This window comes from Typopeltis vanoorti, chromosome 21 (genome assembly GCF_054136105.1).
Source record: "Typopeltis vanoorti isolate ZY-2024b chromosome 21, IOZ_Tvanoo_1.0, whole genome shotgun sequence".
NCBI lineage: Eukaryota > Metazoa > Arthropoda > Arachnida > Uropygi > Thelyphonidae > Typopeltis > Typopeltis vanoorti.
In genome coordinates, this window is record NC_143569.1 from 18,292,205 (window position 1) to 18,317,439 (window position 25,235).

The following is a 25,235-nucleotide window of genomic DNA, read 5'->3' on the forward strand; positions in this document are numbered from 1 at the left end:
AAGAGAGCAATCAGACTTATTAACTACCCATCTCTTACCAACTCACTCCCCCCACTTTCACGCAGATGATCGGTCTCCGCACTATGTGTATTCTACAAATATTTCCATGGAAAATGTTCATCTGAAATAGCATCAATAATTCCCCCCACTTAGTACTAAGCTTGTTGGAACACATGCAGCTGCTGCTCAACATCCCTTCACAGTGCACCTCGAAACAAATAGAACAAATTTCTTCTCCTCCTCTTTCACCCTGCAACTGCTGTACTATGGAACAGTCTTCCCCTTGCTGTGTTCCCAAAGGAATACAATATACAGTCATTCAAATCAAATGTGAACAAGTACCTTCTTTCCCAACCCACCACCCATACATGGTACAAATGTACTATAGGTTAATCAACCAACCTGTGATGTATGGGGTCAACATTAAAAAAAATAAAAATAAAAATATTTATGCAACTTTTGAAAATCCCTAACTTTAAAAAGTAGCATGTTAGGTCTATTTCAACATGCAGATTACAAGGATCTGTGGGATGCTTATGGGCATTACTGAACTCATAGTAAAGTGATAAAGTGCAGGCTATTTTTTTTTTCTTTCTTATTTCAAGACCTGTTATAAAATTTGTTGTATTTCTTAATAGCTTAATTGTTATTAATATGTATGCAGATAACATTCTATAATAAGTATTGTTGGTAAGCAAGGAATACCACAAGTCACTGATAGGCTAAAGACTTAGCAGGCCACACAGTTTGAAGGTAAAGTAATTTGATGTGGGACGTCATAAATCATATCAAGTTGAATGCCATAAAAATTGTGTGTGTGTATAAAGAGAGAGAAAAACATAAGTACCTTGAAGTTCTTTAAAGTAAGCCAATCACTTTTGTCTTTCAAATTTACCCATTCAAGCAAACTACATGATTATGAGGTAACTCAGACCTATAGCTTGTTATCCTGAGAAGTGACTTCACAGGCTGGTGGCAGCATTTTGTGCTAGTGAACAAGAGGAGCAGAGCACACAGAGAGAGAGAGGGGGGGGGGGAGGCATAAGAAGTAAATTTCATGCATGTGCCAGATGCAAAATACTAACATTTAATCGATTATATGCAGGTGATATAGAAGCTTGGTTGCAATAACTGTTAGTAGGTAAAATGGGAAAACTAGTCCAAAAATCTGTTGAAACATATGCATCAACTGCAGGATTTTTTTCTTTTATGTGTATGGGAATATCAGAAGGGTATCATTAAATTTTATCACAATTGTTATCTTGAACTTAATCAGGAAGACAATAAAAAGCAAGGAAGAAACAAACATTTAATTTCCACCATTTTCAAAATATTTTTCCAATTATGAAAATTTTCTATATAAATTATAATTAAGTTTGTATATATATCAGATATAAACTATTTCAACAATGTTATCAGATCTGCTAACTGCCAACACTTTTTTTTTTTTTTAAGGCATATTAAAATTTTAGCAATCTTATCTATCGTAGAAAGGTTTTGGCATCCATCTACTAACAGCATATTGCTATTTCACTGAGGCTAACTACTCAAATTAATAACAAAAGTTACAGTATGAATTTTACTGTTAGGTTTTTACCTCATGCCATGCAAAATAAAATACTTACAGTTTAGGTATAGCCGTTTAGATTTGTGATTTTCAGCTACCATAAAGGGTGTATAACATTAGTATTTGGTACTGTTCCCAAATAATTTAGCTTCATCTCTCTCTGTCTGTTTGTTATGTAGACAGATAGATACTGAGAATCCTTTTGTATTTTATCCCACATCTTAACATGAACATTATGCATGATGATGGGCTTAGATCTATGGAAACTTTCTTCATAAAAATTATTATTGAACAAAGAAATCAATCAGTGCATTTCTTATCAATTAACTTTGTTTTCCGTCTACGTATTCTTTCTTGGTAAGATGTACTAGTAGGTAGCATAGCAACATGTTTGCTTTCATTCTTTGAACTTGATAAAACAGAGTTGTCTATTTTGAATGCACTGTTCAAGTCTGATCTTGTACTGGCATCAGATTGGCTTGTTAAGTCCTTCTGAGAGAGAGAGAGAGAACATAATTATAGTAGCTTTGCTATTTTTTAGGTAAATGTTTTGAAATATTTTTTAAAACTTAGCTATATTATCGCAATCTGCAAATATGATGAATTAAGTTATTAACAAATGTCTAATTTACAATAAGTACTTTACAGTACTAATACCTTGCTTGCAAACTGATTTCATTTTGTAATAATTTTTCTACTAATAATCATATACAGTTGACTCTCAATATAACAAATACTGTTATAACAAACTACTGAAAAAAGTCCTACCCAAATCCCCTTAGATAAAATGCTATAGTAAACTATCCCCGTGGTCTTTATATGAGTTTAGTTTAGCAAGAGTTTACTGTACTTTAAATTCATCAAATATTAACATTTTCCTAAAGAAACAAGTTATCAGTAGCATTAAATCAAAAACTATCAAAACTATTTTCTATATTCCTTCATCAATTACAGTTAATAAGGAAGTGAGTGGAAGAGAATATGATTCTGCTATTGATGATATCAGTTCATTCCCCTAATATTTCTCAGAACCCTCATATCTCTAGTCTTTGGTTCAAGTACTTCATTTTTAACCCCACTCTCAGATCCACAAGTTAACACTGGTTTGAACATTGTCTTGTATACTGCTAGTTTGGTGTTTTGGCTAATTTCTCTCTTATTCCATATAAATTTATTCAGCTGTCTACCCACCATACCAGGTTTGTTTATTCTGTTGTCTATTTCCAGATTTAACCTGCCATCTTCACTGAAAACTGTGCCTAAATAGCTGAAATGTTTTACTTGTTCTATAGGTCTCCATTTCGAATGCAGCTGAAGTTTTCTGTGTTCCTTCCTATTTTCATAGTTTTGTTCTTTTTATTGCTGATTTTCATGCCAAATTTATTAGCTGTTCTTTCTCCTGATTTTGCATCAAACTATTTTCCTGTATTTCCTTCAATTCTAACTGCTGACTAACAATTTAAATATACACTATGTATTGCTCTGTATATGCTCCATTCATCCCATATAACTGTAGCGTTTTGAAAAGCATTTCTCTGGGCACCTTGTCATATGCCTTTTGTAGTTCTACAAAACTTAAGTCTAAAACTTGTCATATTCCCATGATTTCTTAACTATTTGTCTTAAAGTGAAAATCTGATCTTGACAACCTCTATTTGGCCTGAACCCAGCTTGTTCTTCTCCAAGTTTCTCTTCCACAATCTTTCTCAACCTCTTTTCAGGTATGCTTGCATAAATCTTACCCGGAACACTTAGTAGAGACATTCCTCTGTAATTCTCACATTTGCAGTTTTATTCCCTTTTTTACAGATAGGTGCTATGAACTCTACTCCAATCATTGGGAATCTGACCTTCTGTCCAGGCCCTCTGAATTATGCAGTGTAGCCACTGCAAACTTTTATACCTCCATACTTAAGCATTTCTGGTCAAATATCATCTATTCCATTCATAGTTGATGAATAAGAGTGGAGATTATGTACATCCTTGTCTTGTGGACCAGATATATATATAATCATTAGGTACAATGAATCGGTGATTAGATATGTTCATCTTTTTTTGACTGACTGAAACCAAGAAAATAGATAACAAATTAATTTAATGGACCACACAACATGTTTTGTCAAAACGACTTCTTTATGGTTTTTTTAATTTGCTCTAAGTGTTACCACACCTGAAGAAGTCGTTTTGACGAAACATGTTGTGTGCTCCATTAAATTAACTTGTTATCTATTTTCTCGGTTTCAGTCAGTCAAAAAAAGATGAATATATATATATAAATTTTAAAAAAATGTCACAAACAAGTTTTATTCAAGAAACAAAATACAAAATCCAAGTAAAATCAAGAAAATACTGGTGAAAACAGAGAGAGAGAGAGAGAGAGAGAGAGAGAGAGAGAGAGATCATTGTATAAAATAATTAGTATTTTCTGACTATGTTAGATGAACATTATTTTGTTTTATAGCTTTTCAAATGTGTTTAAAATTAAAACAATTTTACAATGGTCATTCATATTCTTTCACTTTCTTCATCATCAATTTCTTGATATGTACCGTAAGGGTTGTACAGGATATGGTAGTGCTACGTGATTAAGTTTACTTAATCTGACCAACAAAAAAAAAATTTTTTTTCTGCTGACTATGATCTGACACTTGTTTTTTTACTAATTTGGGTGCTGATTTCAAATATCAAACCCATTTTTCTCTATCATGTCAGGTTTTTCCTCTATGGCATTTTCTTTTTGCTAATTTGTAAGTTTTTGATAGTTTTAAGGAGGCAGTACTATTTAGAGGATCAAAAAATCGATTTTTTAATATTATTTTCTGAAAGTATGTACTTTTAAAAATCTGTTCCTAACTTTTTATCAAGAAATTCGAAAAATTCCCGAAGATATAGCCTATTATTCAAAGCGGTGCGCAGATCAGAATCAGAGCGCTCACCGCTCTCGCTCGTTAGTAAACGAATAAATGCGTAAGAACCTGCAACAGCACGTACTGGCACTTTGAATGTGAGAGAGGCTGATAACCGACCTAATACATTTAGGTGATGAAAAGTAGGCGATGACAATTGCCTAAAACAAATGAATGCTATATGCATCATAGCGGACAAAGAATGATCGAAATCAGTCAATCGTTAATCGATTGTGAAAGTATGATGAGCGCTTATAACGTTTCAATAAAGTCTCTGTTTTTTTTTGTCTTGTTAATTGCATGTTAGTCGGCAGTGAAGAAAATACATCATGTCTACTACTCAAAATTGTGTCAATAGTGTAGATTCCTTCTGCTATATTTGTGGCAGCTTTACTGTTCCCAGTCAAAGGACAAATATCACTGATTTCGTTAAGAAAGTGTACTTTGCATACTTTAATGTAAAAATTGCAGATCAGGACAAGTCATGGGCTCCAAATAAAGTGTGTAAGTCATGTGTAGAAAATTTACGACAGTGGAGCAAGGGAAAATGCCAAAAATGAATTTAGGTGCTGTAAGCGATGAACAAGGCGAAAGATTTCATCAAGACTTAAAAACTATGGAAGACTGGTACCAAGGAAGATGGGATAAACAAAAATTTATTCCCTGAAACTCATGTGTAAGTAAAATTGTTATTTTTTTATAAATATTCTTGTAATTTTTAATGAATATTGTTAAGTAGTTATGTATCTAATTATTCGGCCTCTCTCGCATTCAAAGCACCAGTACGTGCCGTTGCAGGTTCTTACGCATTTATTCGTTTACTGACAAGCGAGAGCGGTGAGCGCTCCGATTCTGATCTGCGCACCGCTTTGAATAATAGGCTATATCTTCGGGAATTTTTCGAATTTCTTGATAAAAAGTTAGGAACAGATTTTTAAAAGTACATACTTTCAGAAAAAATCGATTTTTTTGATCCTCTAAATAGTACTGCCTCCTTAAAACTATCAAAAACTTACAAATTAGCAAAAAGAAAATGCCATAGAGGAAAAACCTGACGTGATAGAGAAAAATGGGTTTGATATTTGAAATCAGTGCACCCAAATTAGTAAAAGAACAAGTCTCATATAAAAGTCAGCAAAAATTGTGTTGGACTATGTTATTATTAATGTCCTATCAACAGTTTTTCTCAAATTGGTCTATTACTTGTCAGCACTCTGGTATTGTCACATCTGACTTTTCATTCTACTAAGGCACTTCTCGTTTCAATATTGGAATACTGTGAATTTACATAAAGAAACTATAAAAAAAGAGGAAAAAGCATGTTAAAGTTTATTTGTATGGGGTAGTCTATATGTAAAAATAACTGTTTTATTTATTAATTATTTTTATTCCTTTTTTTGTCATAATGAAATATAGAACCTGGAGATTATTATTATTTTTATTATTTTTTTTAATAATTAGTTAAGAAAATCCACATCATGTAAATGACTTTCAATTTTGGCTTCACAAAGATGGATCCTTTCTATGGCATGTTCCTTGACAGCTGTTAATGTTTCTGGCTGTAGCAATTTCTGCACAAATGCTGTCCTTGAGCAGTTGGATTGTCTGGGGCATTTCACATACACCTTTTCTTTCCAGTAATCCTACAGGAAGAAGTCGAGGGCAGTCAGATTTGGAGATCATGATGGCCAATTAATAATAATCATATGCTGATTTTCAAAATAAAATTGCACGATTTTTTATTTTTTTTTTTTGTTGTTGGGTTGTGAACTTTTCCATGATTAATTTCCCAAATGTTCCTTAGAATAACTGAAAAAAATTATCCCAAGGAGTTCTTCAACAGGTTCCAAGCAACACTGATCTCCTTTCCAACTAATTCCTCATTCCATGATATAGCAGCAAGCTGTCTCTTGAGCTTATCAAAATCACTAGCCTTATAATTTTACATATATCCCTTTCTCACAAAAGTCTTTATATGTCTAGCCTACATAATCACTTCATGGTCATCTTAACCAACTGGAGGGAAATTTGACACCTCATCTATGATAACATCCTTTGGTGAGATAATCAAATCCGAGATCCTCCATCCCCATGGACCTCCTATGTTATGTATTGCTTAAGGTAATTGTCCTCAAAATCTCAAGATATTCATTCTCTTTGCTCCCTGATGCTGTCTCTTCATTCCAATATATATTACCATTAGTAAAATCACCCATAATGATCACTGTTTTCTTGTTAGCCAGACCAATTTGCCTATATATTTCCTTCTCACTGTCCTCCACATTACCAGGTCTATACCAACATCCAACTAAATATTTTGTTCTGTTCATTCTCCAACTTACATCATACTGTGTCAAAACTATTGCACTGTTTGCTCATTTCATCTCCACCTTAGTTGGCAATTAATTCCTCTGCTACCATCAACAATACTCCTCCTCCCATTTTGTCCAGTCTTATCTTCATGAAAAATATCATACCCATTTTCTGTTCCTGGCAGAATGTCATCCTCATCCAACCATGTTTCACTCAATGGATGCCAGTGTGATCTTGATAGTGCCCTCTGCTATACTTTCCCTCCATGCATGATTTAGCAGAGTAAGCAGCAGCAGGATTATTCACCAGCTGATTGGGAAGCCTCCAGCAGATGCATTACCATCAGGTTCTTCTCTAACCTTAAATGGAGAAAGTTCTGCCTCCCTAATTCATTAATAACTGTGTTATGTTGAGCATGCCCCCAGCAAGCTCGTCACCCATACTACATATAAGAGGTATGTCTGAGTGTGTGTGTGGAGGGAAGAAACCAGTGATCCTATTCTAGAGACAAAACATATCAGAAGCTACCTGATGTCTCCAGTAAGCAGGGCAGTGATATTTCACAGGGTGATGAAAGACACCTAGAGGTCTAGTTGGTAATTCCTCCAACTAGGGAAGACATGAATATCAGGCAGGCTTCCCTCACTCGAGCTGCATTTGTGGAAACAGGGAGGGTGGGTTGGGATTGACTTATAGTGGTTTCTAGGGTAAGAGATATGTAAATCCATAACAGTTCTTTCAATTAGCTTGTATAGCTTATTTTGAAAAGACAAATACCCTGCCTTTATAGCAAAGGCAAATAATTTTATATCTAGAGAAAAATTATTCCATACTAACTCCAAGAAGATATTTGTAAAGAAAGAAACTACATCAGAAATTATTAAAAAGTCAGTCAGTAATAACAAAATCCTGACAAACACATACCTTATGCTCTATAGATTACCTTCTAATAACAGAACTATCTTCTGTTAAACCTGCTTTTACCTCCAAATTGTTAAAAAGTCTTGTATTATCACAAAAATTATAGACAGCCATGGTCTTCATCCTGGTTGTCTATAATTTTTGTCTCTGAAATACTCACCAGACATCTATGCCAAATAAATTTTCAAGTCTCCTTCTCCTCGGTTCATAATTAAGCTTATTGCTGTGCTGTCCAAATGATAAATGTCCACTCCTCTTTCATATATAGCTGTTTACATAATTCCTTGTGCTAATGTGGTCACTTGTATTATGAACAGATATCTAAGTCTGTTTAAGTACATTTAGAAAAGCACTAAAAATGCATCCAGTTCTGAGATTCCGAAAAAAAAAAAAAAAAAAAAAAACAGTTCTTGCCAAGTCAAGGAATCTGTAAGAAAGGTTCAGTGGAAAAAGACTACTGTTACCACTAAAGCAGTTTTTGTTTGAAAGACGATATAAAGAAAGCTACCTTTTAATTAGTTTTAGTCATAATCTACTACTTATGTATTGATATTTCAACATAGTCTCTTTGCTTCAGTTGTAAGTTTATAATGACATCATGGTTTTGCTTGGATTTAGAGTGCTTTATTTTTTTTATTTCACATCTTATTCTTGTAACCATGTTTATAAATCTTAAAAGAATTGGTAAGACAGCCCAGTGTATAAAAGAAAGCATACTAACTATGGAATGAATGTTAAAAAAAAAAAAAAAAAATATATATATATATATATTATTAAGATTAAGCAATGTGTGAGTGAGTGAGTGAATGATAGACATTGCCTGTATTCTCAATATGCTAGAGACAACAATTTAAACTATTCTTATGAATGTTAATTATTACATGCTTTTTCAATAGGTATTGGTGTTGAACTTATTTACATTGCATTCCTTGATATTTGTTATGTTAAGTTATGGATGAAGATTAAGTAGTACAGAGGATGAGCTATATGGAATGGACCACATAGCTATATGGAATGGATCTCCTACAATGAGTTTTTTGACTCCTTAGAGGGGTCACATAATAATAATAATAAAACAAGTTTGTAAGGGTTATTACTAGATTAATGTGGAAATATAGAATTATTATTATTATTATTATTCAGGCCTCCATGGAGTCAAAAGACTCATTGTGGAAGGTCCTTCCTAAGAAACACAAAGTCTATCAAGACTCATCGAGGGGAGGTCCCCCCCCCCTAAGAAACACAAAGTCTATAATACCATTCATACCATACCATTCCTTGAACTCATTGACCATTCTCGCTCTCACCACTCCATCAGGCAATGCATTCCATGGTTCAACCACCCTCCATGCAAAGAAACCACTCCTCACAGTTTCCTTTCGTAACTTCCAGGGATGGCCTCTTGTCATCACTCCTTCCCACTGTTCAACCAAGCGAAAGAACTCCCCGGTGTCAACCCTGTAACCACCTCTCAACAGTTTAAAAGTCTCAATCATATCACCTCTCCTTCTTCTATCCACCAAACTCTGCAGTCCACATTCCTTCAGCCGATCCTCATAACTATCATTGTACAGTCCTGAAACCATCTTTGTTATCTGCCTTTCCACAGTTAATTTATCCCCTTCAAATCCTGGGGACCAAATCTGGAAACAGTAGTCCAAGTGTGGTCTGATCAGGGTCTTATACAATGGAATGATAACTGTTTTATCTCTGCAGGTCAGTGTCCTTCTCATTATTGCAGCAATCCTCTGTGTTACCTTCACCACCTTTGCAATATGTCCCCTAAATTTCAGGTTTCTATCAATCATCAACCCCCAGATCTCTTGTCTCCCCTACTTCTCCAGTATAACTCCTCCCATAGAGTATGCAGTGTCCCATCGATGTTTCCCAAACCTCAAGACCTTACATTTTGCTGCATTAAACCGACACCCCCCCATTCATTTGCTCATCTATCTAGCTTATTCAAATCCTCTTGCAAGGCTGCTGCATCTGCACTATTACTAATAATCCTTCCCAGCTTCGCATCATCTGCAAACAACTGAATATCCCCTTGCAATCCACTGACAATGTCATTGATATAAAGGTTAAACAATATAGGTCCCAGTACTGAGCCCTGTGGGACCCCACTTGTAACCCTCTGCTTCCTCGAAACTGCTCCACCATACACAACTCTCTGATACCTATCGGACAGCCAATCCTGAATCCAGTTGACCAATCTGACATCCAGACCCATATGCTGCAACTTAAATATCAGCTTATCATGTGGCACCCTGTCGAATGCCTTCGCTAAATCAAAGAAAATGGCAGTATATGCCTTTCCCTCATCTAATGCTCTTGTAACTTTATCATAAAAGGCTAGCATATTGCTAAAACAAGAGCACCTTCACAAATCCATGTTGACTCTCACAGATAACATTACACTCATCTGCCCAATGCTGTATATGGTCCTTCACTACTTTCTCCTAGAATAATTTTGGGTCAGCTTGGGAATATTTAATAGTTTTTCATCAGTATGTCAGTTTTTGTGGCATAGTACCAGTTATCCCTTAATTAGATTAACTCTTATGGAAATTTGATTTTCACTATATGTGGATTCACTATCTTAGTCCTTGTTTTTCACTTATAATGAGGACCTCCCTGTATTATTGGATGTAGTTGTTGTCATCTCTTTCTCTTCCATTGATGAGTGATAGCTTGATTCATGGAAGTATGCAATTTTCAAAATATCATACCCATTTTCTGAAAAAAAATATTTGGATTATTTGTTTCAGAGTTAGCATTTTAACCGGTCATGTTATCTCTCCATCTATGAAGTCACAAACTACTGTTTATTGATCTTGTGTGGTATAAGAATGGCATTTGAATTGTGGAAAAAGATCCAGTACGACTAAGAGATACCATTCCCATCAGTAAGCCATGTTCACTCCAATTGCATCATCATGACATGAAAAAAATTTCATTATCTTCATTGGTATACACAACTACTGTATATAAACACCTTCTTTCAACTGGAAGCCAGATCTGACAGGAACAGCTAATACATCATCATTTGGAAATGATCAGTAACTTACGATTTTGGGTCAGCTGGCTGTTCTTGCCTAAGCAGTCCTGAATCACCTTTCCCACTTTCTTCCACACTAATCTGAAGTGTACCCCTCCCCCCCCATTTCATCAACAATGGTGTTTACTTCTATCATTAATCATTTACAAACTTTTTTGCTTACCTTCCCACTTATTAATTTGACATGCTGCGTGCACCTGAACTTTTCTTTCATCATTTTACCTATTTGTCTCACTTTCCTAACATATATCTCCTATGTTCCTCCAGGAAGGAAGCAACATATTTTTATGTTGCAACCTTCCCATTATTATTATTACTTTCTATTATCTCTGGTTGACCTTACTGGCAATAATTCTGAAACATATGGGAGGAGAATGAAGAGTGAAAATGTCTTTTTTTCCCTCTTATTCCCAGTCTATATTTATCCATCCCTCTTTCTCTCTCTCTCTGTGCTTATCAAATACTTATATAAAGCATCACATTTGATTTGTTAATTGTTCTAACCATCTGTCTAGTTTAGCTACCTTAGTTATCATTTCTGGTGGTGATGCTGATTTTTTATTATCCTGCTATAACTCTGATCCCTTCCCCATGATAATTAATTCCCTCCTGGTTTAAGGACATCATATAATTATGCTATCAAGAAGGTTTGTGACACTTTGGAGGGGGGGGGGGGCAAGAATTTCTAAGGACTAGATAATTCAGGTCTCTTGGCTATTGTAACAGAATTACAGTACCACAAAAATGGCCCTCTGCATAAGTTGAACTACCAATGCCTCAATTAAAGGAGGTGTATACAACAAAATACTCTGCTCTAGAGACCAAGCAAAACCTTTTAGAAACTTGATAGGATAGTATGCTTCAAGTGAGCATTACCATCATCATGTATCTTCCTCAGTGTGAGGGTGTAGCACTATGTCTTTCCAGTCCTCTCTGTTGGTAGCTCTTCTTTTTAACAAATTTGCAGGATTATTCCTTAATCATATAATATCTAATCTAAATGAAATAAAACCAAATTAAATTGAAATTGAAATTAATAGTAGACATATTTTTTATACCAACTTCACACATAAGAGAATGCAAGGGCACTAAAGGAAACATAAAAATATTTATGCCATCCTTTTATTCTGAGGGTTGTTTGAAGTTAATTTATTTATTCATATGGAGTTTCCTCCCTTTTCTCCCCTGTCCCTATTGGGACGAGTTGGGCCCCCTCATGGGAGTTAAGTATTTATGACTGTAGATCCGTGTGTTCACGGGGCTGGTTTGCCTGCTTGTGGGATGAAAAACTCCAGATAAACTGGGGGGAAAAAACCCTGCTGTCCATGCCCAAGACCTGCTAACTGATAGCTCTTGAGTCTCATGCTGACTAACAAATTCCAACAATGCTACTCAACTTAGCATTGTGCACAACAACCAACATTTCTACTACATAAATAGTCTTCAACCTTAGCTCATTTGCTAACATATTAGCATGTTAAATGTACCATAATGAGTACTGAGAAAGGAAAACAAATAAATTTAGAGGCACTAAAGGAAACACCACTATCATACTTAATTATAGTTAGTATGATAGTTTTCAACTGTCCTAACACTTGGGTCAACATGATGGATTTCAATGGGTATATTATCTGCTACCATAATAGTTGTAAAGCATAAAATGACTTTCAGTGTTCTAGATGGTACAGTTTATTGAGTGGTTGATGATCTCACACTGCTCATAGTTTGCTAGGACTATTACATAAATGCTTAAGAAAAATGAATTTACATTTGCCCTTGTATTAGACTTGTTGTGTCACTATACTGCTACTGTAATCTATATCACTGCTGGTTATTTGCATGCTACCCCCCCTATCACCATCTCTCAAAAAATTTGTAATCATGAGGATAGAGAATATTGAAGAATACAATGAGAATAAACATGGATCTGTATTTAAGTTCTGAAGATCTGGAAAAGGCATATGACAAGGTGCCAAGAGAAAAATTGCTTAAAATACTACAGTTACATAGTGTAAAAAGGATATTATATCAGACAGTACATAGGCTATATTATTAAGTTGTAAGTCAGCAGTTAAAACTGAAGGAGGTACAGGATAATAATTTGATAAATTAGGTATAAGAAAAGAGTGCACATTATCTCTACTGTTATTCATCACTTAAATGAATGACATTAAGAAAATGTGAAATTAAACTTGATATCAAAATTACTAATGTTAACCTCAGCTCTTTACTTTAGGGTTGATGTTATATTCCTAAATAACTCCAGTACAAATTTACAGGATTATTCCTTAACTAAATAACTGCATAATAAATATGACAAGAAAATCAACAATAAAAAGATCTGACTATGAAAATAGGAAGGAACATGGAAAACTTTAGCTGCATTCAGAACGGAGAATCTTAAAAGTAACTAGCAAAACATTTTGGCTATTTAAGCACAATTTTAGTGAAGATTTCAAATTAAATATGAAAATAGGTAACAGAATAAACAATGCTAGTATTATAGAGAGACAAATAATTAAATTTATTTAATTATTTCTCTCTCTATAAATATATAAAAGAGATAAGAAATAAGAGAAAAATCAGTCAAAAGACTACCAGCAGTATAGAAGACAGTTTTGATTTATAGATCTGAGAGCTGGGTTAAAAATAAAACACTTAATTGAAGATGAGTTGTTACAGACCTCAGATTCTGGGAAAAATTAGGGGAGTGAGCAGAAGGTGATGGTATCAATGGCAAAATCATATTAAAAATGAAAACATTAGGAAGAAACATGGCACTGTTAGGTATTTCATGACAGGAAAAAATACCTTAGAACGATGAAGATCTAAATGGATTAATGTAATCAAAATTATAAAACTGAAATATAATAGCTGATAATACTGAAGTCCTGACAGATAATAGGCTAATTTGCAGGAAAATTATCAATAGAAAGTTGGAAATAATATAAACACTTTTAACATAGTGCTATCCAAGTATCCTGCATATTTCTTGAGGATACATATTAGGGATTTGACAATGATGAGTGTATAGTGGACAACTCAGTTTATAAAATGGAGACATATCAACTATTGAACATATAGACCATGAAGGATTATAGCAATAAATATTCCTTTAAATAGCATACCGACTCTCCAACCAACAGGTTGTGGGTTGGAAAATCCAACCTTGGGCATGGATGTTTGTAAAACCCTACTCTAGACAAACATGATAGTTTTTTTGAGTTTATAAGGCTTATCTTGACTGGAAAAAAAAGCTCCTACATTTCTTGCAAGTTTCTTTTTTACTCAGTTGGAAAGTATGTTACATTTGCCAAAGGATGATCTTGCATATTGCTATATGACATTGTTGAAAGTGTTATGTACATAAATGATACTAATATATGAACTGTTTCAATTATTTATGGCTTTGCTATGTTTGATATTAATGCTATACATAATGTACTGGACTATCAAGAGTTATCCAGTTAAAATCAGAGAAAAGTTTGTATTAAATAAAATAACCTAAAGAAGTAACATTAATGACATGACATATGTTAATTATACTTTAACTAACATATGTCATGTAATACCATATGTAAAAAAAAGTAATGTATAGAAAATAAAGATACCTGCTGATTTTTTGTCTTTGCTATCTGCTGATACTTGGCATATATAACACAACTAAACACACAAAGAACACTGAGAATTGTCTGAAACAAATTATATCGTTATTTACAACTTTTCAACTAAATTATGGAATTTGGAAATAATAAACATACACTTTACAATATAAAGATATATTAAAGTTACTTATTATTTAACTTATTAAAATTATTAAATAATTATTATATTAATTAAAAAAATATTACTATGTATATTATTTCATCATTACTTCTGTATCTTAGTCAATTTTGATTAAGCCCTTAAGATGGAAAGATCACATTTCAAATCCTATGTAGAATGCAAAGAATCTTTAACAGGCCTTTTCAAATGATTATGAGTCAGCTAGTTTCATATGGATGCGGCAGGGTTTTATCTCTTGGAAACTCAGGTTCATTTCGCAATCAGGCAAACCAACCAGGAGAATACATGTTACATGCAAGAATATATATTTAGGTATAAGACTGACCACCTTATCCTAAATTTATGGTTGACAGCCAATCTGGGCAGGTTATGAGGTTTAAGATGGCTGAAGAACTTCAACCAACAAAAATAGAAGTTAAGGAAGATTGTAGATCTGAGGGAAATAGTTCATTTGAGGCTGTCTGGTGTGAGATAGAGGCCAATAGGACAAAATATATTGTTGGTTGCCACCATAAACCTGGGTGTCCAGAAGAAGATATGGATGACATGCATCAGCAGAAGATCTATCTATAACTACAGTAGCAACTCTTCCTCCAATTGGGGAAAGCGAGCATGCGGCTTGTCCTGAGACGTTGCTCAACATGTAGAAATTTCAGTGAAGAAAGGATTTATGTGGAACTACAAAGCTGGCAATTATGACAAACTTAGGAGGGAACTTGAAGCAGTGCCATGGCATAAGAAATTAAATGGAATGAATGTCTTTAGTGCATGGGAAGAGGTCAGGGATTGTTTGCACAAAGCAGTATTAGACTACATATCAGTGACAATACATACATATGACGATAAACAGAGTAGGGATTAAGTGGATGAGTAGCAATATAAAGCAGGAGCCACAAAAAAAAAAAAAAAGAAAGAAAGTTGAAAAGTTGAAAGGAATATAAATAAAAAGGTGATCAGATGAGAAAATTAACTAAGCAGACTGATGTAAATTCCAAACAAGTTTTTTCGCTACATAGCAAGTAAGAGAAAGAACGATTATGGAAAGATAAAGTTACTCAATGTTGATAGTAGGAAAGTGACAGAAACAGAAAAAATAGTTGTTACTAAGTGATCACTTTGCAAGGGTATATCATCCGGGTGGTGACTTTGCAGTTACTAAGGTGATAAAGATTGGTGTGAGAATTGAGATAGGTGAAATGGAGGTACTCAGTATATTGAAAAATATGAATGCAAATACAGCAGTAGGCCTGGATGGTATGTCACTTGTATGCTATGAGAATGAGCAAGCGAACTGGCAGCGCCTCTGATGAACTTATTTAAGTCTCAGCTCTGGCAAGGTTCCAAGGGAGCAGAAAGAGGATAAGATTTTCATTCCGTAAAGGTGGCTCCAAGACAGAAGTAGCAAATTACAGACCAATTAGTATCTCTGGAGTGGTGGTTAAAGTATTGGAAAAGTTGGTTAAAAGTAAAATTCAGGAATAGGTGGATAATAATATGATACTTTATAGGGGCAGCATGGCTTTGTAAAAGGTAAGTCCTGTCTCAGTAATTTATTCACATTTTATAATAAGGTGACAGCAGAATTGGATAAAGGAAATGGCTACACCATGATACTGCTGGACTCTGCAAAGGCATTTGATAGAATACTGCAAGGAAAACTATTACATGAGTTGGAGCAAATGGGAATGGATATGAGTCTGTTGGCGTTGATGGGGGGAAGAGTGACTGATAAACAGACATCAGAGGACGTCTCTTCTTTCCAAGTCAATTTTGGTCAGTTAACCTTTTCATAAGCATTTAGTGGAATATTATCATGCTAGTACATTGTTCAAATAGTTACAGGTATTAATTAATATTTTCTAGTACATTAATTTCATTTATATTAGAGAATTTTGACGACATCCTGACAGGAATAGAGATGGAGGGGTATGATGTGTTTTGTGAGGATAGAAGGGGTAAAAAGGGAGGGGGAGTGCTACTGATGATAGAGAAAGAGTTATGTCCATACAAAGTAGAGATGCAAGAGGGAAATAGTGCCAGTGGTTTAGAGGCAGTATGGTGTGAGATAGAGGTGAATGGAATCAAATACTTCGTTGGATGTTGTTATAGACCAGGTAATCTGGATAGTGGTGATAATGAAATGTATAATCAAATTAGTCAAGCAAATAAGAAAAGGATGATCATTATGGGCGATTTTAATTATGGCAATATAGACTGGAATGAAGAGATAGCAACTGGAAGTAAAGAAAATGAGTTTCTTGAGTTTTTGAGGGATAACTACCTCAGACAGTATGTAACAGAGGGCACGTGAGGATTGAGGGTCTTGGATTTGGTCATCTCATCAGAGGATGTAATTATAAATGAGGTATCAAATCATCCACCAATTGGTGAAAGTGACCATGAGGTGATTACTTGGGTGGTTGCCAGCAGTGCAAGGACCCCTGTGAAAAAAGGGTATATGTGGAACTACAAGGGGGGGTGATTATGAAGAGCTCAGGAGACAGTTTGCAGGTGTAACATAATAATGAGGAGTTAGCTGGAAAAGAGATCAATGCAGCGTGGGGAATTTTCAAAAACTATTTAATAGATGCAATGTCTAAGTGTATTCCAAGGGTGAGAAGGTTAAAAGAGCTACGCATGAGATGGATGAATAAAGAGATTAAACATGCGATACAGAGAAAGAGGGCATTGCGGAGGCAGCATAAGAGAAGTGTAAATAACCAATTCCATGAGGTCTACAAAGACCAGGCAAGGAGGGCGACTTGATTGGTGAGGGTAGCAGAGAGGTATGAACAGCAGTTAGCTAATGAAGCCAAAAAGAATCCTAAGGAGTTCTTTTGATATGTAGCCAGTAAAAGAAAGAATGATTATGGAAGGATGACATTGATAGGAGAAAATGGTATAAAGACAGCTGTTGCAAAATGTGTGGTGGAGATTCTTAATGAGCAATTCATAAAGGTCTTTCAATCTTGTGAATCTGACTTCCTGGAGAGATTGAGAGCATTAGATGATGGGGAGGAGAGACTGACTGTAAGTGAGCAAGAGGTCTATGGGGAGTTGAGTAAACTAGATGTTAATAAGGCTGTGGGACTTGATAATATAACACCATGTATTCTGAAGGAATGTGCCAGGGAGTTGACATATTTTTTTAATATGTCAGTCAAGTCCCTAAGGAGTGGAAGGAGGAGATCAAACTCAAGCATCAAACTATAGGCCTATCTGTGTGTCAGATGTTGTGGTTAAGTTGTTGGAGAAGCTTGTGAGAACTAGGATCCAGAGTTGGGTTGACAACAATGGTATTGTTGTCAACCCAACTCTGGATTGAGGTATTATCTTTGATTGACAGCATGGATTACTAAAACATGACTACTAAAACATAGATTACTAAAGCATGAACTCCCTAAATGAGGTCATGTTTTAGTAATCTACTTACTTATTACAAAAAATTGACTGCTTCCTTGGACAGAGGAGAAGGATACACAGTAATATACTTAGATTTCACAAAGGCTTTTGAGGGAGTACCTCATGATAAATTGATAGTCAAACTAAAGCAGATTAGGTTGGATGTTAAATTAGTGCACTGGATTGGAGACTTGCTATCTGATAGGTATCAAAAAGTTGTGTATGGGGGGAGCAATATCCAGGAAAAGGAAAGTCACTAGTGGAGTGCCTCAGGGGGTCTGTTTTGGGGCCATTACTGTTTAACTTGTATATTAACGATATAGGTGAAGATTTGGAACTGGTAGGAATTAAGATACACTGTAACACTATTAATGTTCACTGCTCCTACATCATTTCAGAAGTTTGGCAACTTCATGACATAAAAATGAACGCAAAAAGCTTCTGTAACTTTTCTTCTCCCATATTTCTGAAGACAGCTATATTCAAAATGGGTTTTTACCCTGTATATTATTATTATTATTGAACATCCAGGGAGTTGGACTCATTCAGGGAGGCTATACAAAACCCATGCTGTCATACTTTCTCTTAAACTCATGCATGCTAGATGCACTCATTTCACTCATTTCAACAGGTAAGCTGTTCCATTCACTCACAGTCCTTTGAGAGAAATATCTAGGTCTCATCCCTTACTTAACCACACACATCTTCCATGGATGCCCCCCCCCCCCCAGTCCTCTCCTCGCCTTCCATATAATGAAAATTTTATCGGCTGATATCCTATAATGCACTTTCAAAACTTCATAGACCTCTATGATATCACACCTCTTCTGTCTGCAGTCAAGATCTACTCTAGAGACTCATCAGTTACTCTAAGCATAATCATAGCAATATTATATGCTGTTGGATATCTCATCATGCCAAAGTGAATAACACTTACTCACATTGGAAAGATAGTAATTATCATTTACTCATCCAGCCAGCCTATTCAAATCACACTGTAAATGTTGTATGTTAGTAGCATCTCTGATTGCCCTGCCCATCTTTGCATCATCAACAAATGAATGGTCTCCTTTCAGGCATTTTCTAATACCATTAATACAGAGATTAAACAACAATGGTCCAAGTACTGATGGGGGTACAACCACTGGTCACCTTAAATCTGGCAGATTCACACCTCATATTTATTCATCATCAGAACTTATTCATCATCAGTGTTCCTCTCAAGATTATCTAATTTCTCTGACTCTCTGCATTAGATCACATTCCAGTAATTACTCTAGGAACCAGATGCCAAATCTATTCAAAGTCAGGCCAATCCTGTTATGTAAGTTTTTTCTACCAACAAATTCACTCCATGCATCCAAAAACTCTATCCATTCTTTCCACATAGCCTGAACAGTGAATCATTTACTATTTTCCAGTTTATTCCAGTTTATTTTTTCCAGATATTTTCCAGTTTATCCAAGTCTTGCTTTTATGTAGTAGTCTATCAAATCACTTAGCAGAGTCCAACAGCATCATAGTGTGTTCATTCTTTTTTATCCAACTTAGCCATAATATTATTATAAAATATAAGCAAATTGCTCAGAGATGACCTCCTTTTAGTAAACGTGCTGTGTTTTTGCAAAGTACAGCTTCTTGTTCACCCATCTCTCCAAGTTCTTGCCTGCTTATCTAAAAATTTCCACATCACTGATAGGTGATAGACACATCAGTCTTTGCACCAGCCTTGTGCAATTGGATTAACATGCATTCTTTTGAGATCTTTCCTTGGCCAAGACTCAAATTATACAGACATGTCAAGCTGTAGGCAATTTTGGTTGCACATTTCTTTAGTATACATGCTGACATTCCATGTTACACTATTGCTGAATTCTTATCAGGTTATGCAACAGCTCTAGAACCTCCTTCTCATGCACCTCTATCTCTTCACCCAATATAATGGTTGCACTGTGCACTGGTTGGTCTCCCCTCAAAGTGAGCACCCATTATTTGAACTATTGCATCTGCTTCTGATACAAGGGTTACATCTGCATTCAGTCAAGTTATTCTTCCACACTGCACTGCACTGCATTCATGCTTTCTTTTACTTGCAGCATAACAATATAATTCTGTTCTGGGTTGTCTTTAGCCTGTGCAGTCAATTTCTTTTCATACTCCAACTTAGTTTTCTATTTTAACTTTTCTGGCCTGAGCTTTAATATATTTCATAATTCTTATTCTCGCAATATTCTTTTCACATTATCTTCCTTTCATGGATCTCTCGCTTAATTAGATTGTGCATTCATTTCACTTCCATCCTAGTTGTTCTTTGAACTCTAGGGACACATTCAGATACCATGCCATTTAAGCATCCCTTTATAAAGCTTCTCATACTCTACTGGTATTCTTTCCATTCAAAACTGATACCATGGAACCAAAGATAGTATTCTCCTGAGTTTGTCATAATTTCCAGATTTGTAGTTTAGCATGTAACCTGTTCTGATTGAAACATAATGGTTACTTCCTAAGTCAGTATGGCATGAACACTGTCATAAACTGGTGGCAAAACAGTCACTTCCTTAACTGAAATTCTTTCTGATGCTATGATCAAATCTAACACTCTTTGTCCTCAATTGTATAAATTATATAAATCAAATAAAACTGCTTCATTCACATGCTGTTTTGAAAGAGATATCTCACAACAGCTCAATAAATTCTCCTTCATTCTTCTCATGGGTTTTCTCTATTACTCAGTGAATATTCACATAATTTAAGTCATCTATAATAATTACTCATTTAATACCAATCAACATAATTTGGTGATGTATTTCTTCATTCCCAACAAATGAACTGTCAGGTCCATAGCAACATCCCACCATATATTCCATCCTGTTAGCCTCCATTTCATACCAGATAACCTCAAACTCACTGTTACATGGGATATTATTAGCATGCATTCATTACTGCCATTATTGCCTTCATGTTTCTATCCTAACTGGCCTCTGATATCATTAGTAGTACTCCCCCTCCTATCTCTTCTGTCAATTCCTAAAAATACTACATAATTTACATATTATCATTATTATATCCTCCATGGAGTCAACAGCCTCATCGTGGGAGGTTCATTCAACTGACAACATATCATAGAGAATCTTAAAATCGTTAACACTCCTTGCATTAATAACACATTCTGGTAATGCGTTCCATTCACTGACAATTCTCTGCAATTCACAGTTATTCAACTTCTCTCCTAGCCAGATTTCCAAGTCTTGATATTGTCTTAGTCACTCGCATCTGGATCCTCTCCAATGTCTCCACATCACATTGAAAATCATGTGACCAGATCTGAGCACAACAGTCCAAGTGTGGTCTGACCAGTGCCTTATAGAGAATCACAACCACTTCCTTATCTTTACATGTTAGTGTACTTCTTATCATAGCAGCACTATGATTGCAGCCTTTGCAACACTAGCAATATGTCCTCTAAACTTCAGTCTACTGTCAACCATCACTCCCAATTGCTACATTCAACTCTGAGAGCTAGGTTTCAATAATGCCAGCAATTTTAGGCCATAATGTATTCACCAAATCAACAAATTCAACCACTTTGTTTCTAACGTTCCTAGTATTTGTGTATACACATAAGAGCTTACCTCCTACCTCCTTGCTTTTTTCTTATACTTAAATCCATAGTCTGCTTGGCCCAGGTAGGCAACTTTATCGTTTTTCCTCCCCAGATTGCTCAAAATGTCAAACCCAAAGCTGTGTCCATCCCTTCAGCAGATTCATATCACTATAATGTTTGCACATGCCAGCTGAACTTATTCATCATCAGTGTTCCTCTCAAGATTGTCTAATTTCTCTGACTCTCTGCATTAGATCACATTCCAGTAATTACTCTAGGAACCAGATGCCAAATCTATTCAAAGTCAGGCCAATCCTGTTATGTAAGTTTTTTCTACCAACAAATTCACTCCATGCATCCAAAAACTCTATCCATTCTTTCCACATAGCCTGAACAGTGAATCATTTACTATCATATCTCAGTAATAAAGTAACTATTATTTTCTCATTTTTCCTTCTCACTTCTTATATCAAGCCTTTCATATCCTCTCTCATACTAGATTTGTCACTACTTAAATTATTAGTTCCTACAAACACTATAATCTCTTTTACTTTTCTTTTCTGTTTCTCTATTGCCTTTATCACATCGCTAATTTTAGATCACAGGAAGTTCAATGTAAAGACTATTGTGAAGTGCAAATTTAATTACAAAATCACCACATCATATAGCAGGTCAATTGAATGAACCATATGAAAACAGGTTGAAGATTTGTGGGTTGCAGAAACTAGTTGATAGGCAGAAAAGGGGAGATATGATTGAGACATTCAAATTGCTAAAGGGATTCTATAGGATTAATTCAGAGGATATTTTTGAGATCAGGACTGGTGGTGGGAGAACTAGGGGACACCTAGGGAAGCTGGGCAAGAGTGTGGTTAGCAGGGGTGTTAGAGCTGGGTTCTTTACTTTTAGAGTGGTAAATGAGTGGAATAAGCTGCCAGAGTCTGTTGTGGGTGCTTTGACGGTGAGCAAGTTCAAGGCAAGGTATGATAGACACTGTGAGAATGTCGTATAGTTGTGTGGACATGATGTTTAGGGCCTCCCTCGATGAGTCTAAGGACTCTCTGGAGTCGCCCGAAACAATAATAATAATAATAATATGACTTCTTTTTCTTATATAAAATGGACAATACTGTGATTATTCTTATACTGGTCATCCGTTTCTTATTACTTTTCAATTTTGATACTCCTTTATATCTTAGTATATTTTAGATTTTTATGCATTTTTAAAATCTTGATTTTACTTTATCTAGAGTTATACAGTAATTATATAAATCAAGTGGATATTAAATCGAACATTATTTCAGAGGGCAAAGCGATCATGTCTTCCATATGGTCCACACTAGGGCAACTCATAAATGCCAGCAAGTATATTCCATGGATTTAAGAGTAAGACTATGGATTTAAGTATAAGAAAAAAGCAAGGAGGTAGGAGGTAAGCTCTTATGTGTATACACAAAGCTCTCTGGTCAACGTTTTTACGAAACTTTCATAATTTCTGCATTCAGCTCTGAAATAATGCTGGATTTAATATCCACTTGATTTATATAATTTTGCACCGAATTGAAGCCTTTTGGCTCTTTATTTTAGTATATACTTTACGCACCGACTGAGAGTTCGCTTACAAAAATACACTTCTCCGACGTTTTGAGCTCCTTAGTACTGAACGAGGGGTTTTGCTCTCTTAAGGTTTCTGCCTGGTCTCTGAGGAGAACCAATCAGTTTGAAACAGCTGTCAGGCCAGTGAAAACTTATCAAAATGGACCAATAAAAGGCGAATATATGGACACTTGGGTAAAGCAATCATGTCTTCTATGTGGTCTATGCTAGAGCAACTCATAAATGCCGGCAAGTGTATTCCTATAAGCTCTCTGGCCAACTTTTTTCATAAAACTTTCATAGTTTCTGCATTTGGCTCTGAAATAATGCTGAATTTAATATGCACCTGATTTATATAATTTTGCATCGCCAAATTGAAGCCTTTTGGCTCTTTATTTTAGTTATACAGAAATTTTATATCTTCATTTATTTGTCTTTACCTGTTTTTTACATCATGAATTTTATCTATTATTTGTGGTATCCATAACTTAGCTCCAGAAATAGCTAACAACATTAGGCTTGACGTCGGTAGCATTCTTTCACGATCTTTGCCTCCTAAAGGAAATTATCTTCTTGCCAATTCTGTGCTCCAAAGAAACTAAGCAAGGATAGCAGTATAGTCATCATGAGTTGATAAGGGGGGGGAGTACTACTGCTATTCTTAATAGTAAATAGAACAGAAAAATGGACATCATTCTCAGAGACCACTCACCTACATACATTTAGATTAGGATCCCACTAAACCTCAGATCAAAAAAAGTGAGGTCTGCTCAAAAAGGTTTCTTCCTGGCCTCCAAAAATCACAAAAAAACTTAAACCCTTCGAGCTCTCATAACCCCTGGAAACACTAATACTTGTGATTCCAGTTTACATCTTAGGCTGCCAACAGGTGTCCACAGAGGGCACACCACCTAGTCAGGACTAGTCTTTCGTCCATATGTTTCACTAAGTTTTGTGTTGCCTTTGTGTGTGTGTGTGTGTGTTACAAGTTTCATATTGTAATTCCTGATAATGTCTTAGTGATTGAGATAAAATATTGAAAGGATTAAATAACATTTTTAATCCTTTCTTAGTGCTGTTTCACTCTATTCAGCCTCTAACATGAGTTTCTCCCAAAACTTACACTTGGTTTAAACTACCAAGATAGGTAGGTTCCATGGTATTGTTATTCTCACTAGTCAATGAAATAGATGATTTACTTTCACTAACATAATTTTAACATATCATGATATAATCATAAATCAACTGCAGCCAAAATCAGTTCATGAAAGTGGGGGGCTCCATAACATAAAAAGCTAGCTTATACAATGTTTAAACTAAAGGAGCAATATGAATCCAAGGTTCATATAACAGCAGTAAGATAAATGACTAATCTGGAGGAAAACTGTGACAGAAGGTTAGTAACAATGCAAACTTTTTATGTAGTATTATCACAGTGTCTTGTGCATCTCTTGAGTATGTACATATCAGAGTCTGATGATGATGAAATGATACATTCTGAAATTGTCCAGATTCGAGTTCTTTAACAGCAAATAATTCCATCTTTTATTTTTGAAACAATAACTCTCATGATATTATTATTATTATTATTATTATTTCGGGCTACTCCATGGAGTCCTTAGACTCATCGAGGGAGGCCCTAAACTCCATGTCAACACAACTATTTGACATTCTCACAGTATCTATCATACCTTGCCTTGAACTCGCTCACTGTCATAGCACCCACAACAGACTCTGGCAGCTTATTCCACTCAATTACCACTCTAATAGTAAAGAACCCAGCTCTAACACCCCTGCTAACCACACTCTTGCCCAGCTTCCATAGGTGTCCCCTAGTTCTCCCACCACCAGTCCTGATCTCAAAAATATCCTCTGAATTAATCTTATAGAATCCTTTTAGCAATTTGAATGTCTCAATCATATCTCCCCTTTTCTGCCTATCAACTAGTTTCTGCAACCCACAAATCTTCAACCTGTTTTCATATGGTTCATTCCATAGACCTGCTATCATCTTAGTCACTCACCTCTGGATTCTTTGCACCTCCTCCCCATCAAGAAGGAACTGAGGTGACCAAA

The 25,235-nt window shown here is 35.3% G+C and overlaps 1 protein-coding gene across 2 annotated transcripts in view; it reads right to left on the bottom strand.

Annotated features, from left to right (window-relative positions):
* Positions 1-1,301: 1,301 nt before the first annotated feature.
* Positions 1,302-25,235, bottom strand: part of LOC150094657 (phosphatidylserine synthase-like) — a 204,537-nt gene continuing 180,603 nt past the window's right edge. For both annotated transcript variants that reach the window (XM_090411080.1, XM_090411079.1), the window contains 2 exons: positions 14,380-14,460; positions 1,302-2,059 (listed from right to left, as the gene is read on the bottom strand). In XM_090411080.1, coding sequence (XP_090267206.1) covers positions 1,868-2,059; positions 14,380-14,460 — 273 coding nt within the window. In that variant the 3' untranslated portion in view covers positions 1,302-1,867. The remainder of the gene's footprint in view (positions 2,060-14,379; positions 14,461-25,235) is intronic.